The sequence below is a fragment of the Lepidochelys kempii genome, chromosome 1 (assembly GCF_965140265.1).
Source record: "Lepidochelys kempii isolate rLepKem1 chromosome 1, rLepKem1.hap2, whole genome shotgun sequence".
Classification (NCBI taxonomy): Eukaryota; Metazoa; Chordata; order Testudines; family Cheloniidae; genus Lepidochelys; species Lepidochelys kempii.
This window is the reverse complement of record NC_133256.1, coordinates 4,530,412-4,543,669: the sequence shown is the minus strand read 5'-3', so window position 1 is coordinate 4,543,669 and position 13,258 is coordinate 4,530,412. Positions and strand designations below refer to the sequence as shown.

The following is a 13,258-nucleotide window of genomic DNA, read 5'->3' as shown; positions in this document are numbered from 1 at the left end:
CTGCACCCTGGGTTGGTAATGCAGGAAAGAGGGCTGCCAGGGAGAAATCTGGTCCCATATTAATTATATTATGATTATTATTATAATTATTTATTTTATTTCAGAAATATCACAGTTGTGACAGCATCATCGTTATGACTCAGCACCCCCAAGGTTGCCATGTGACAAGTTGGAATCATATGAACCGTGATGACAAGCCCAGATGCCCAGAACAGAGCCTGCAGTTGGGCTTCCTCTGCAGTTCAGTTGTGTAGCACCACCACACATTCCCTGTGATTTGGCCTCCTGCACTTTGCCATTGGCCATGACAAGGTTAAAGCTGGTGCACACGAAGCCAAGCAACTGAGGTTCCCTGGTGGCCAAGTGGCCCCCAAGGGAATGTGCAAGCATGCTTCATAAACACAGTTGCCCGCCTAGATGAACAGTTTCTGTCTCCTGCCCATGTAAGCTCTTCAATGGCTCCTTGTCATTTAGGGTGAAGACCTCTGGTGTCAGTGGCTAAACTTCCAGCAGGAATTGGGTACGTTGGCAGGTTTCACTATCTTTAAAAAGCAAAGTGGTATGCAAAGGCTGAAAGCTGTTTCCATTGGCAGATGTTCTGTGCAGTGGCAAAGGACTCAGCTGGGCTGTCGGGGTGACTCAGTGATGGGGCTGGAGGGCAGGCAATGCTAGGTAGCTTGGGATCCCCTCCCCTACATCTGCCCATGCTCCACGGTGGGTTGTTCAAGCTACACAGAAATCTGACATTCAAAGTGAGCTTGCAGTGCTAAAACCCCGATGCCCTGAGTCAGGATTTTGCAAGGGGTCCCATTTCTAGACGGGTCCCATTCCTGTGTACTCTGGACCCGATCCTACCAGGAGCTGCGTGACAGGAGATCCCACTGAATATCCATGACTAGTTCCCAACTCGCCTCAGGTTTATTTGCTCCTTGAAATGGAACCAGCAAATGCATTTTCAAAGGTTTTATTCTCTGGCTCGATTGTGAAGGCAGGAATTCAGAGCTGCGTTGCTCTGTGGTTACAGGTACGATAGGGCATATTACTGTCTCCTGACTCGCTGAGTGGTTCAACATTTCTGCCCTGTAGATACCCCTCAGAGTTACAGGACTACCAGTATGTCTTCCCCCTCTCTGGTCTCCAAGTGCAACAAGTCAGAACTCATATCCTTACCTCTCATGGGGTGGAATCCTGCGATCTGCACTTCCTCAGACTGGGCCGTGGGCCACAACACACTGTGGGGGGACTCTGCTTGCCCAGTAGGTCCGATTGGGTTTGGCACCTGTGTTTTTTCCCTCTAGGAGGCTGTGACCAGTGCTGAGACGAGTGACCAGTCAGCCTTCTTGAACCAAAAGACTGTGTAATCTGAACGGTAGGAATAAAGCTTAACATGGGAGAATATGAGGGTTTTACAAGAACAGTCTGTACAACTCTCTGACCCCAAGCCCTCCCTCTCTGATTCAGACACGGGCAGGCCCAGGGCCTTCAGGTTTATCCAGTGGTGTCTGTCCTTGCAGTCTCAAGAGCTTCTCAGTGAAAGCTGCCCCATCTCTGGACAGGTTCCCAGCACTGGGAAACAAGCTGTGTAACGTGGCTGGAGCCTGGAAATAGGCTCTTTCCTACTTGTAGCTCCAGAGTTGTCATTCAGCCTCCCTGAAGTGTTGACTGAGTGATGGCATTTCTTGAGCTGTAGCTCCCCATCCTGTTTGTTTTCCAGCAGCCTGCTGTTAAATTAAGAGGAGCCACACTGGTTTCACGCAATATAGCCATAACATAAACATCCCAAAAGTTGACCTAATATACCTCTAGAGAAAACTGAGTTTAACACACACATTCATTATGTAAGCTCAGCTCCGTGTCTGTCCCAATGCCGTTCCTAGGTGCTACGGATTTTGTGAATACCGGACAGAGACAGTTAGAGAGAGAGAGAGCAATAGACTACTTTCCTGTGGGAAACAAAGTTCCATTTCCATGAATCCTCATGCATTTGACTTTCAAATCTGCTTCCTGCAAACCCTCATCCTGGCTGAATAACAGCTGACGGGTTTAGTATGTACTAGAGAATTCTATCCTGATCCCTGTGCCTGTTATCACTCTGGATAGAGGCTACAGACTGACAGAACAGAACTGGAGGAGAACCGGTCAGCTATTAACCCAGGGACAGAGGAGCCACTAGACTTCTGTTTGCTGACAAGGGACTGAATGAGGGCTGAAATACTGCAATCTTTTCAGGTTGTGATGAAATCGAGCAGACAGACGCTACATTTTAAGTCCCACTGTAACCTAAACTATTTCCTAATATCCAACCTAGGTCTCCGCCACTGCAACTTGAGACCATTGCTCTTTCTTCTGTCATCTATCACCACTGAGAACAGCCAAGCTCCATCCTCTTTGGAACGCCCCTTCTGATAGTTGTTGATGGCTGCTGTCAAATCCCCCCTCAGTCTTCTCTTCTGCAGACTAAACAAGCCCAGTTCCCTCAGCCTCACCTCATAAGTCCAGGTTTCAGAGTAACAGCCATGTTAATCTGTATTCTCAAAAAGAAAAGGAGTACTTGTGGCACCTTAGAGACTAACCAATTTATTTGAGCATAAGCTTTCGTGAGCTACAGCTCACTTCGTTGGATGCACTTATGCACCTCATAAGTCATGTGCCCCAACCCCCTGATCATTTTCGTTGCCCTCCACTGGCCTCTCTCCAAATTCTCCACATCCTCTCTGTAGTGGTGGGTGCAAAACTGGGCTCAACACTCCAGATGTGGCCTCAGCAGTGCCGATTAGAGGGGAATAATCACTTCTCTCGATCTGCTGGCAATGCTCCTACAAATGCAGCACAATATTCAATTAGCCTCCTTGGTATCAAGGGCACACTGCTGACTCATACCCAGCTTCTCATCCACTGTAAGCCCCAGGTCCTTTTCTGCAGAACTACTGCTTAGCTAGTCTGTCCCCAGCCTGTAGCATTGTGTGGGATTCTTCCATCATAAGTGCAGGACTCTACACTTGTCCTTGTTGAACCTTATCAGATTTCTTTTGGCCCAATCCTCCAATTTGTCTAGGTCACTCTGGACCTTATCCCTACCCTCCAGCGTATCTACCTCTACCCCCAGCTTAGTGTCGTCTGTGAACTTGCTGAGGGTGCAATCCATCCCATCATCCAGATCATTAATAAAGGTGTTGAATAGTTGTATGATACTGTCTCCTGGTAACTAACAAGAAGCTGTTTCTAATCAAGGTCATGAACACAATACCTGTGCAATACCTGTGCAAGACTTTCCAAAAAGGTCTTAAGAAAAAGACTGCTGGTCTGTGTTTCAGGAAAGAGCGGAGCAGAGGGGCAGGAAAGGGGAGTGTAATAGGGGTTGTATGTAATTTTTACCATTAGCTGTTGCATGAGCATAGCTGAAGTAACTTGCACACTGAAGAGGATATTTGTGCAAACCTACTGTTTGCACTATTCACACATTTGTGACGCCAACCCCTTCCAAGCCCAGATGAAGTAACTCTTCTTGTCAGCTTGTATCTTTGCAGATAGCTGCAGAACCTTGTACTGGGAGAAGGAGCAGTTCCTGTGAGGATGAAGAGAAACCTGTAGGATGACCAAAATTTCTGTATTTAGTCAATATTGGCCAGGCAAAGTACTTAGGCTTCTCCTGGAAGGATTTTTGGGGGTCAGAGTATATCACCAGGAGCATTTGTTTAGGGAAAATGAATAGAGCCTGGTTCTTATCGAATTGACACATGTAAATCTGGAGTGACTCAGCTGAAGTCAAAGTTAGTAAATTCATAACATGGCCCTGGGAATTTATCCCATGTGCTGAAAAGAGGCAGTGGCATAATTTGGACTTTCAGGAGTGGAGAAACTAATTAATTAATTAATTAATTAAAAATAAATAAATAAATAAATAAATAAATAGAATGCACTTTATACAATGGGCCACTCTCAGAAGTGGGGTGTTTGTGGGAAGGTCACAATTGTAAAATCACACAGTGCTCAAGTAGGCTGCAGAACTTCCAGCTACAAGCTATCAATGTGACTAAGTTCCGAGCAGGATTCAGAGAGACTGGATGTTTATATGGGTAATCATAAAATCAAATTAAACAAGTGAGGACTGTTTTAAAAACTCTTGGAATGGCTCTAAACCTTCCTGGTTTACAGCACAAAATATCTCTAACTAGTGGGTGTCAGGGGGGATCTTTGGGAGCAGGTTATCTTATAGCTGCCCATTGCAGAACTCCTTCCAACTTCCTCTGAAGCATTTGGAACTGGCCAGTGGATACTGGGCTAGATGGACTACAGGTCTCATCCACTCTGCGAATGTCTATCTTCGTATCGGTCGTGTAAATCCTAGACTTTGTTTTTGCTGATTTTTCTTTAGCTTCTAGGAGTCTCTAGAATTGTACAGAGAGTGGAAAGATATCTTGTTAAATATCAACTAGTCTCCTGTTCTTCTTCTTTCAGGAAGGAAAGTTCAAAACAAATTGGATCTTTACAGTACATAATGTCGGCTGTCAATGACACCACATTCAAATCTTCAGTGTTCCTTCTCACCGGGATACCTGGGCAGGAAGACGTCCAAAATCTCTGGATCTCTCTCCCCTTCTGCTTAAATTATGTTATTTCAATATTAGGAAATTCAGTCATTCTGTTCATTATAATAATAGATCCAAGCCTCCATGAGCCCATGTACATTTTCCTCTCCATGTTGGGCGCCACAGACCTTGGCTTATCGATAGCCACCATACCAACGATACTGGGCATATTCTTGTTTAACTCTCGGGAGATCAGCTTCGATGCCTGTTTTGCCCAGTTGTTCTTTATCCACTTGTTTCAATGCATTGAATCCTCAGTGCTCTTGCTGATGGCCTTTGACCGCTTCATTGCGATCCATGAACCGCTGAGATATGCCTCCATCTTAACCTTGCCGAGAATAGCCAGGATAGGACTGGTGTGTATGCTAAGGGGGGTGGCCGTAATACTCCCACTTCCCCTACTCCTTAAACGGTTCCGATACTGTCGAGCCAATATCCTCTCCCATTCCTACTGCCTGCATGTGGATGTCATGAAGATGGCTTGTTCAGATATCAGAGTCAACATTATCTATGGATTGTTTACTAAACTCTTAACAATGGGTCTGGACTCGCTGCTCATTTTCCTCTCTTATATAATGATCCTCAAAACAGTGCTGAGTATCGCATCCAATGTTGAGTGCCTGAGGGCCCTGAACACCTGTGTCTCCCATCTCTGCGCTGTTCTTATCTTCTATACACCAGACATCTTCTTGTCTGTGATATACAGATTTGGAAAAAACTCTTTTCCCCTGCTTCAGAGTCTCCTGGTCTACATCTGCCTGCTGCTCCCCCCTTTGTTGAACCCAATTGTGTACAGTGTGAAAAGTAAACACCTTCGTGCAAGAATAATCAGGGTGTTCGTCAAGTGAAGGGTCAGTTCATCACCCAGCTCCAGCACTCGTGACATAGGCCATTGCCACCTATTCCATGCCGGACTGTTAAATCCAGTATGACTTGAGCTACTGATCTCCCCTCTGTAGAGAGAAGTTCACACGGGGTCTAAGGCCTGGAGCAATGGACTAGACTGCTTGTGAGGGAGGACAGTGCAGTGGGGAAAGGAGACCAATTTACCCCCATACTGAGCCCAATGATTTCTGTTTGAAGAATGCATAATATTTGTTCATCTAAAGCATATTTTCTGGGAAACCGTCCAGTCTTGGTTTGGAGGTACCAGGAGATCCACCACCTCTGTTGGGAGTTTTTTGCACTGGTTAAGCGCCCTCGCTGTTAAAAATGTGTGCCTCTTTTCTAACTTTATTTTTTCTGTCTTCGGTTTCAATCATTGGTCTTTGTTATCCTTTCCCTTATCAATGGAAAAGCCCATTAATAGCTAGTATTTCGTTTCTGTACAGCGTTATCAAGTCAGTTCTCAGTCTTCGCTACTTCTACTCACTACACCCCAGTTTATAAACCAAGGGTAAGTTGGAAAGGATAAAGGAGGAGAAAGACCTGAGTGTAGTAGTTGATCCTAGGATGACTGCGAGCCACCGGTGTGGTATGGCTGTGAACAAAGCAAACTAGATCCTAGAATGTGTCAGGTGAGATAGGAAAGTATTAATATCCTTATATTAGGCACCAGTGAGACCTCATCTGGAAAACTGTAAAATTTTGGTCATGTATATTTATTCCATAAAGAAGAATTCAGACTGGAAAAGGAGCCGAGAAGGGCTTTTAGGATGGTCAGGGCAATTAAAAGCCTGTCTTACGATGAGACTGGAAGAGCTTGGCTGGTTTAACCTAACACAACAGAGGTTGTGCTGGGATCAGATTGCTCTCTAAATACATTGGTGGGGGGTGGTGAGGGAGGGAGTTAACACTAGGGAGGGTGACGAGCTCCTGAAGCTAAAGGACAGTGTTGGCACAAGAATAAATGGGGAGAAACTGAGGCTGGAAAGGAGAAGGAGGTTTCTGACCATACAAGGAGGGAGGTTCTTGAACAGCCTCCCAAGAGGAGCAGTGGGGGGCAAACAATGCAGCTGGTTTAAACATGGAGTTTAACAGGTGTCATGCTTTGGCTAGGTGGAGCCGGCAGCAACCAGGGCAGGGTTCAATCTCTAGTGGTTCCTTTACAACAATACAATGCAGTACACAAGCAGCTCGAGCCCCACCCAGAAAGCTGGGAAAATTACACCCCACCTCTGAGAGCACCTGAGAGGCAATACGTCCCCACTCAAAAGCATGACCCAAGCCAATCTCCAAGTACCTCTTGCTAGCTCTTTATTGGACACAAACAATCCCCTCCCTCAGATCCAGCTGTCCCCAAGCTTCGTGATGATGGAATTTTGGATGCAGGCTATGAGGTCTATCTCTAGTGCTCGAGCAACTCTAAGTGCTCATGGAGCAGATGCGGGTAAGGATCAGACCAAGGGGCAGCCCAGCAGGGATCTGTTTGGCCAGGCAACTCTTTCCAGATCCTTCTCTCTCTGAAAGCATGTCCTGATTCCTCCTCTTACTGCCGAGCTGCAGGAGGGGCCCAAAACTCGCTCATCAAAGGAGCTGTGCTAATGATAGGCCTTGTCAGCAAGGGGTGTTGGGAAGAGTTCAGGTTCTCCACTCAGTGCCCCAAATCATCCTCATGAGGCAAACAGAGCTGAAATCTCTCTAAGGCACTTAGCTCTGGCCCCAATTATTGTAGGGTCCGAGTGTATCACAATCTGTAACAAATTTAACAAGAGAACACCCTGTGCGGTAAGACCGTGCTATTAACACCATTGGGCAGATCCCAGGATCAGAAGCCCCCACTGTGATATTCCAGTCTGACCCCCTGCATAGCACAGGCCAGAGACCTGCCCCCAAAGCAGTCCTAGAACAGAGTTGTTAGAAAAAAATCCTGTCTTGATTTAACAATTGTGAGTGATGGAGAATCTACCACGGCACTTGATAAATCGTTCAATGGTTATTTACCCTCGTTGTTTAAAAAAATTAAACTTAGTTCCAGTCTGAAATTGTCAAGCTTCAGCTTCCAGACATGGGATCCTGTTATAACTTTCTCTCCTTGATTGAACAGCCCATTGCTCAAAGTTTGTTACTTCTATGGCTGGACTCTGGGTATGGAAAGGTCAAACTCTCCTGCCCAGTCTATAGTTGGGACATTGTGCCCATCAGCTACTCTGACCAGCCTTTCCATCTCTGTGCACACCCCCGCCCTCCCGTACAATGTCCCTTCAGCAGATCCTGTGGGCAGTGGCTGCTATGACAGACCCTGGTCGCACATTTCTGATGAACTTGTGCCAGCAGGGTCCTAACGTAGTTGTGGAGGCCCAGAGATTGTGGGTGGATAGGCCTAGCTAACAATGAATCACTGAGATCTGTGCATAACTTTGGGAACCCCTAGATCCTGGGTCCTGTCTTTCATTCCTCAGGAGAAGAGAAGGCACCTCGCCTCCTGGAACGATCCAATGGAAATTTTCATGTATGGAGCCTTGTGGAATCTCCCTTTTGTGGCTTGCACCCTAGGTTTGCAATGCAGGAAAGGCAGCTGCCGGGGAGAAATCTGGTCCTACATTATTTATTTATTTACTTGTTTAATTTTGGCAATATCACAGCTCTGACAGCATCATTGTTACCACTCACCACCCCCAGGGTAGCCCTGTGACTAATCAGAGCCATAGGAACAGTGATGACAAGCCCGGATTCCAGAAGTAGAGACTGCAGTAGGGCTTCTGCTGCAGCCCAGTTGTGTAGCATCACCACACATCCCCTGTGATTTGGCCTCCTGCAGTCTGACTTTGGCCGTGAGAGGAGTTAAGGCTGGTGCACGCTTAGCCAAGCAGCTGAGTTTCCCTGATGGCCAAGTGGCCCCCAAGGGAAATTTGCAAGCATGCTTCATAAACAAAGTTGCCTCCCGATATGAACAGATACTGCCTTCTGCCCTTGTAAGCTCTTTGATGGATCCTTGTCATTTAGGGTGAAGATCTCCGGTGTCAGTGGCTAAACTTCTAGCAGGAATTGGGTATGTTGGCACTTTTCACTATCTTTAAAAAGCGAAGTGATGTGTAAAGGCTGAAAGCTGTTAACATTGGCAGATATTCTGTGTAGCTTCAAAGGACTCAGCTTAGCTGTCGTTGTGACTCATTGATGGGGCTGGAGGTCAGGCAGTGCTAGGTAGCTTGGGAACCCCTCTGCTATATCTGCCCATGCTCCACGGTGGGTTGTTCAAGCTACACAGAAACCTGACATTCAAAGTGAGCACAGACTGTTAAAACCCCAGTGCTCCGAGTCAGGATTTCTCAAGGGCTCCCATTTCTAGAGCGGTCCCATTGTCCTGTGCTCTGGGCCCCATCCTACCAGGGGCTGAGTGAGAGGAGACCTCATGGAATATCCGTGACTAATTCCCAACTCACCTAAGGTTTATTTGCTCCTGGAAATGGAACCAGCAAATGCATTTTCAAAGGTTTTATTCTCTGGCTTGATTGTGAAGGCAGGTAATCAGAGCTGTGTTGCTTTGTGGTAACAAATCCTATAGGGCATATTTCTGATTCCTGACTGGCTGAGGGCTCCAGCACTTCTGCCCTGTAGATACCCCTCAGAGTTACAGGACTACCTGCATGTCTGCCCCTTCTCTGGTCTCAAAATGCCAGATGTCAGACCTCGTATCCTTCCCTCTGATGGGGTAGAATCCCGCGATCCTCCCACCCTCAGACTGGGCCCTGAGCTACAACACACTCTGGGGGGACTGGGCTTGCTCAGCAGGTTCCAGTGGGTTCGGCGCCTGTGGTTCTTCCCTTTGTGAGCCCGTGACTAGTGGTGGGACGAGTGACCAGCCAGCCTTCTTGAACCAAAATAATGTTTAATCAAACAGCAGGAAGAAAGAGTTATCATGGGAGAATAAGAGTGTTTTCAAACAACAGTCTGTACATGTCTTTGACCACAAGTCCTCCCACACTGATGCAGACACGGGCAGGCCCAGGGCCTTCAGGTTTCCCCAGCGGTGTCTGTCCTTGCAGTCTGAAGAGCTTCTCAACAAAAGCTGCCCCATCTCTGGACAGGCTCCCAGCACTGGGAAACAAGCTGTGCAATGTGTCTGCAGACTGGAAATAGGCTCTTCCCAACTTGTAGCTCCGGCGTTGTCTCTCAGCCTCCCTGAAGTGCTGACTGAGAGACGGCTTTTCTTGACCTTTGGCTTCCCATCCTGCGTGTTCTCCAGCAGCCTGACATTAAACTAAAAAGAGCCACACTGGTTTCACCCAATATCGCCGTAACATAAACATCCCAAAGGTTAACCCAATATAGTCAGACAGCAAGCATCCCCAGAACTGGGTTTAACACACACAGTCATTATGGCAGCTCAGCTCCTTGTCTGTCCCAGTGCCGGTTCCGGATGCTACAGATTCGATGAATACCGGACAGAGACAGTCAGAGAGAGAGAGCAATGGACTGCTTTCCTGTGGGGAACGAAGTTCCATTTCCATGAATACTCCTGCATTTGACTTTCAAATCCGCTTCCTGCAAACCCTCATCCTGGCTGAGTTACTGCTGCTGTGGTTGCTATGTACTAGACCAGAGGTGGGAAAACTTCGGCCCGCGGTGCACATCCGGCCTGCGGGACCGTCCTGCCTGGCCCCTGAGGTCCCAGCTGGGGTGGCTCACCCCCGGCCCCTCCCCTGCTCCCCCCCACCCCCCCTCCCGCAGCCTCAGCGTGCCGCATCGCCAGTGCTCTGGCCTACCACTCCTGCCGGGCAGTGCGGGCAGCATGGCTGGCTCCAGCCAGGCGTCGTGGCTGCAAGCTCCTGCTGCTCTGAGCTGCATGGCAAGGGGGCAGGGGATAGGATAAGGGGCAGGGGATCCTGGAGGGCAGTCAGGGTCAGGGAGCAGGGGGGGTTGGATGGGGATGGGGTCCCAGGGGGAGGATGGGGCAGGAGACCTGGGAGGGGGTGGTCAGGGGAAAAGGAGAGTTGGATGGGTTGGGGGTTCTGAGGGGGGCAGCCAAGGGGTGGGAAGTGGGAGGGGCTGATAGGGGCAGGGGCCAGGTTGTTTGGGGAGGCACAGCCTTCCCAACCAGCCCTCCATACAGTTTTGCAACGCCGATGTGGCCCTCAGGCCAAAAAGTTTGCCCACCCCGTACTAGAGAGTGAGAGCTCAGGGAACGGAAATTTCCTGTATTGATACCAATGCCTGTTACCACTCCGGGTACAGGCTACAGACTGACAGAACAGAACCTGAGGAGAACCAGTCAGCTATTAACCCAGGGACATGGGGAGATACTAGACTTGTGTTTGCTGACAAGCTACTGAATGAGGACTGAGACACTGTGATCTCTAACCTGTAAAATCATCTCTAAGAGAAGATCAGAGGGGAAAGAATGGGTTGACATGTGTGTGCTACAGTACAGATGTTTAAATGTTATGTCAAAACTTTTAATTGTAATACAAATTTTACACATCAAACTTTCATGACATGCATGTATATCGAAAGCCAGCAGCAGAGTTGTTAGAATCTCTACAGGAAGGATCAGTGGTATTTTTACTGCCTAATGGTTTTTGGTTTAGAAATTATTTCAGAAATAACCCTCACACTTTTTGGAAAGGCTTTGTGCTATGAACTCCTTGTTCAGTGAATCACAGAATCATAGAGGATTAGGGTGAAAGAGACCTCAGGATGTCATCTAGTCCAACCCCCTGCTCAAAGCAAGACCAATACCAACTAAATCATCCCAGCGAGGGCTTTGTCAAGCCGGGCCTTAAAAACCTCTAAGGATGGAGATTCAACCCACCTCCCTAGGTAATGCATTCCAGTGCTTCACCACTCTCCTAGTGAAAAAGTTTTTCCTAATATCCAACCTAAACCTCCTGCACTGCAACTTGAGACCATTACTTTTTGTTCTGTCATCTGCTACCACTGAGAACAGTCTAGATCCATCCTCTTTGGAACCCTCTTTCAGGTAGTTGAAAGCAGCTATCAAATCCCCCCTCATTCTTCTCTTCTGCAGACTAAACAAACCCAGTTCCCTCAGCCTCACCTCATAAGTCATGTGCCCCAGCCCCCTGATCATTTTCGTTGCCCTTCACTGGACTCTCTCCAAATTCTCCACATCCCTTCTGTAGTGGGGGGCCCGAAACTGGACGCAATACTCCAGGTGTGGCCAGGTGTGGCCTCACCATTGCCAAATAGAGGGGAATAATCACTTCCCTCGATCTGCTGGCAATGCTCCTACTAATGCAGCCCAATATGCAGTTAGCCTTCTTGGCAACTTCTTGGCTGACTCATCTCCGGCTTCTCATCTACTGTAATACCCAGGTCCTTTTCTGCAGAACTACTGCTTAGTCAGTCGGTCCTCAGCCTGTAGCAGTGCATGGGATTCTTCCGTCCTAAGTGCAGGACTCTGCACTTGTCCTTGTTGAACCTCATTAGATTTCTTTTGGCCCAATCCTCCAATATGTCTAGGTCACTCCGGACCCAATCCCTACTGTCCAGTGTATCTACCTCTACCCCCAGCTTAGTGTCATCTGTGACCTTCCAGAGGGTGCAATCCATCCCATCATCCAGATCATTAATAAATATGTTGATTAGTTGTATGATATTGTCTCCTAGTAACGAACAAGAAGCTGTTTCTAATCAGGGTCATGAACACAATACCTCTGCAATACCTGTGCAAGACTTTCCAAAAAGGTCTTAAGAAAAAGACTGCTGGTCTGTGTTTCAGGAAAGAGCGGAGCAGCGGGGCAGGAAAGGGGAGTGTAATAGCGGTTGTATGTAATTTTCACCATTAGCTGTTACATGAGCATGGTTGAAGTAACTTAAACACTGAAGAGGGTATTAGTGCAAACCTACTGTTTGCACTATTCACACATTTCTGATGCCAACCCCTCCCCCACCCAGATGAAATGTCAGCTTGTAACTTGCCATATAGCTACAGACCCTGGCATGGGGAGAGGGTGCAGTTCCTGTGGGGATGAAGGGAAACCTGTAGGATAATCAAACTCTATGGATTCAGTCAACATTGACCAGGCAAATCACTTCAGCTTCTCGTGGAGGGATTCTTGGGGGTCAGAATGTATCACTGGGAGTATTTTTTTAGGGAAAGTGAATAGAGCCAAGTTCTGTTCGAATTGACACATGTAAATCTGGAGTGACACAGCTGAAGTCAATGTTTGTGAATTCATAATGTAGCCCTGAGAATTTATCCCATGTGCTGCAAAGAGGCAGTGTCATAATTTAGACTCTCAGGGGTGGAGAAAAAAATATGTATATATAAAATGAGGTAATAAAACACATTTATAAATATCATCAGTGCAGCACAGATAAGTATAATGACAGTTTTCACCATGCACTTGCCATGTGTTTGTATATATATCATGATACAATGGGTCACATGCAGAAGTGGAGGACAAGAAAGCATGTCTGTGTGAAGGTCACAATTGTAAAATTACGCAGCGCTCAAGTAAGCTGCCAAATTCCCAGCCACAATATATCAATGGGGCCAAGAGCTTAGTAGGATTCAAAGTGGGACTGAACGATTATATGGGTAACCAGAAATTCCAATTAGCATAGTGAGGATTGTTTCAAAAACTCTTGGAATGGCTGTAAACGTTCCTGATTTGCACCACAAAATATCTCTAAGTAGTGGGTGTTGGGGGAAACTTTGGGAGCAGGTTATGTGGAACTGGCCACTGGATACTTGGCTAGATGGACTACAGGTCTGATCCAGTCTGGAAATGCCTATCTTGCTATTCGTGGTGTAAATCCAAGAC

At 47.2% G+C, this 13,258-nt stretch overlaps 1 protein-coding gene across 1 annotated transcript; it reads left to right on the top strand.

The window, feature by feature from the left end:
- Positions 1 to 4,498: 4,498 nt before the first annotated feature.
- Positions 4,499 to 5,437, top strand: LOC140918491 (olfactory receptor 51G2-like). Its single transcript, XM_073363090.1, has one exon. The coding sequence runs from the start codon at positions 4,499 to 4,501 to the stop codon at positions 5,435 to 5,437; it is 939 nt and encodes a 312-aa protein (XP_073219191.1).
- Positions 5,438 to 13,258: the final 7,821 nt, after the last annotated feature.

Excerpts from the sequence above, each read along its gene's own strand:
- LOC140918491 (XM_073363090.1), top strand. The coding sequence starts at position 4,499 with ATGTCGGCTGTCAATGACACCACATTCAAATCTTCAGTGTTCCTTCTC.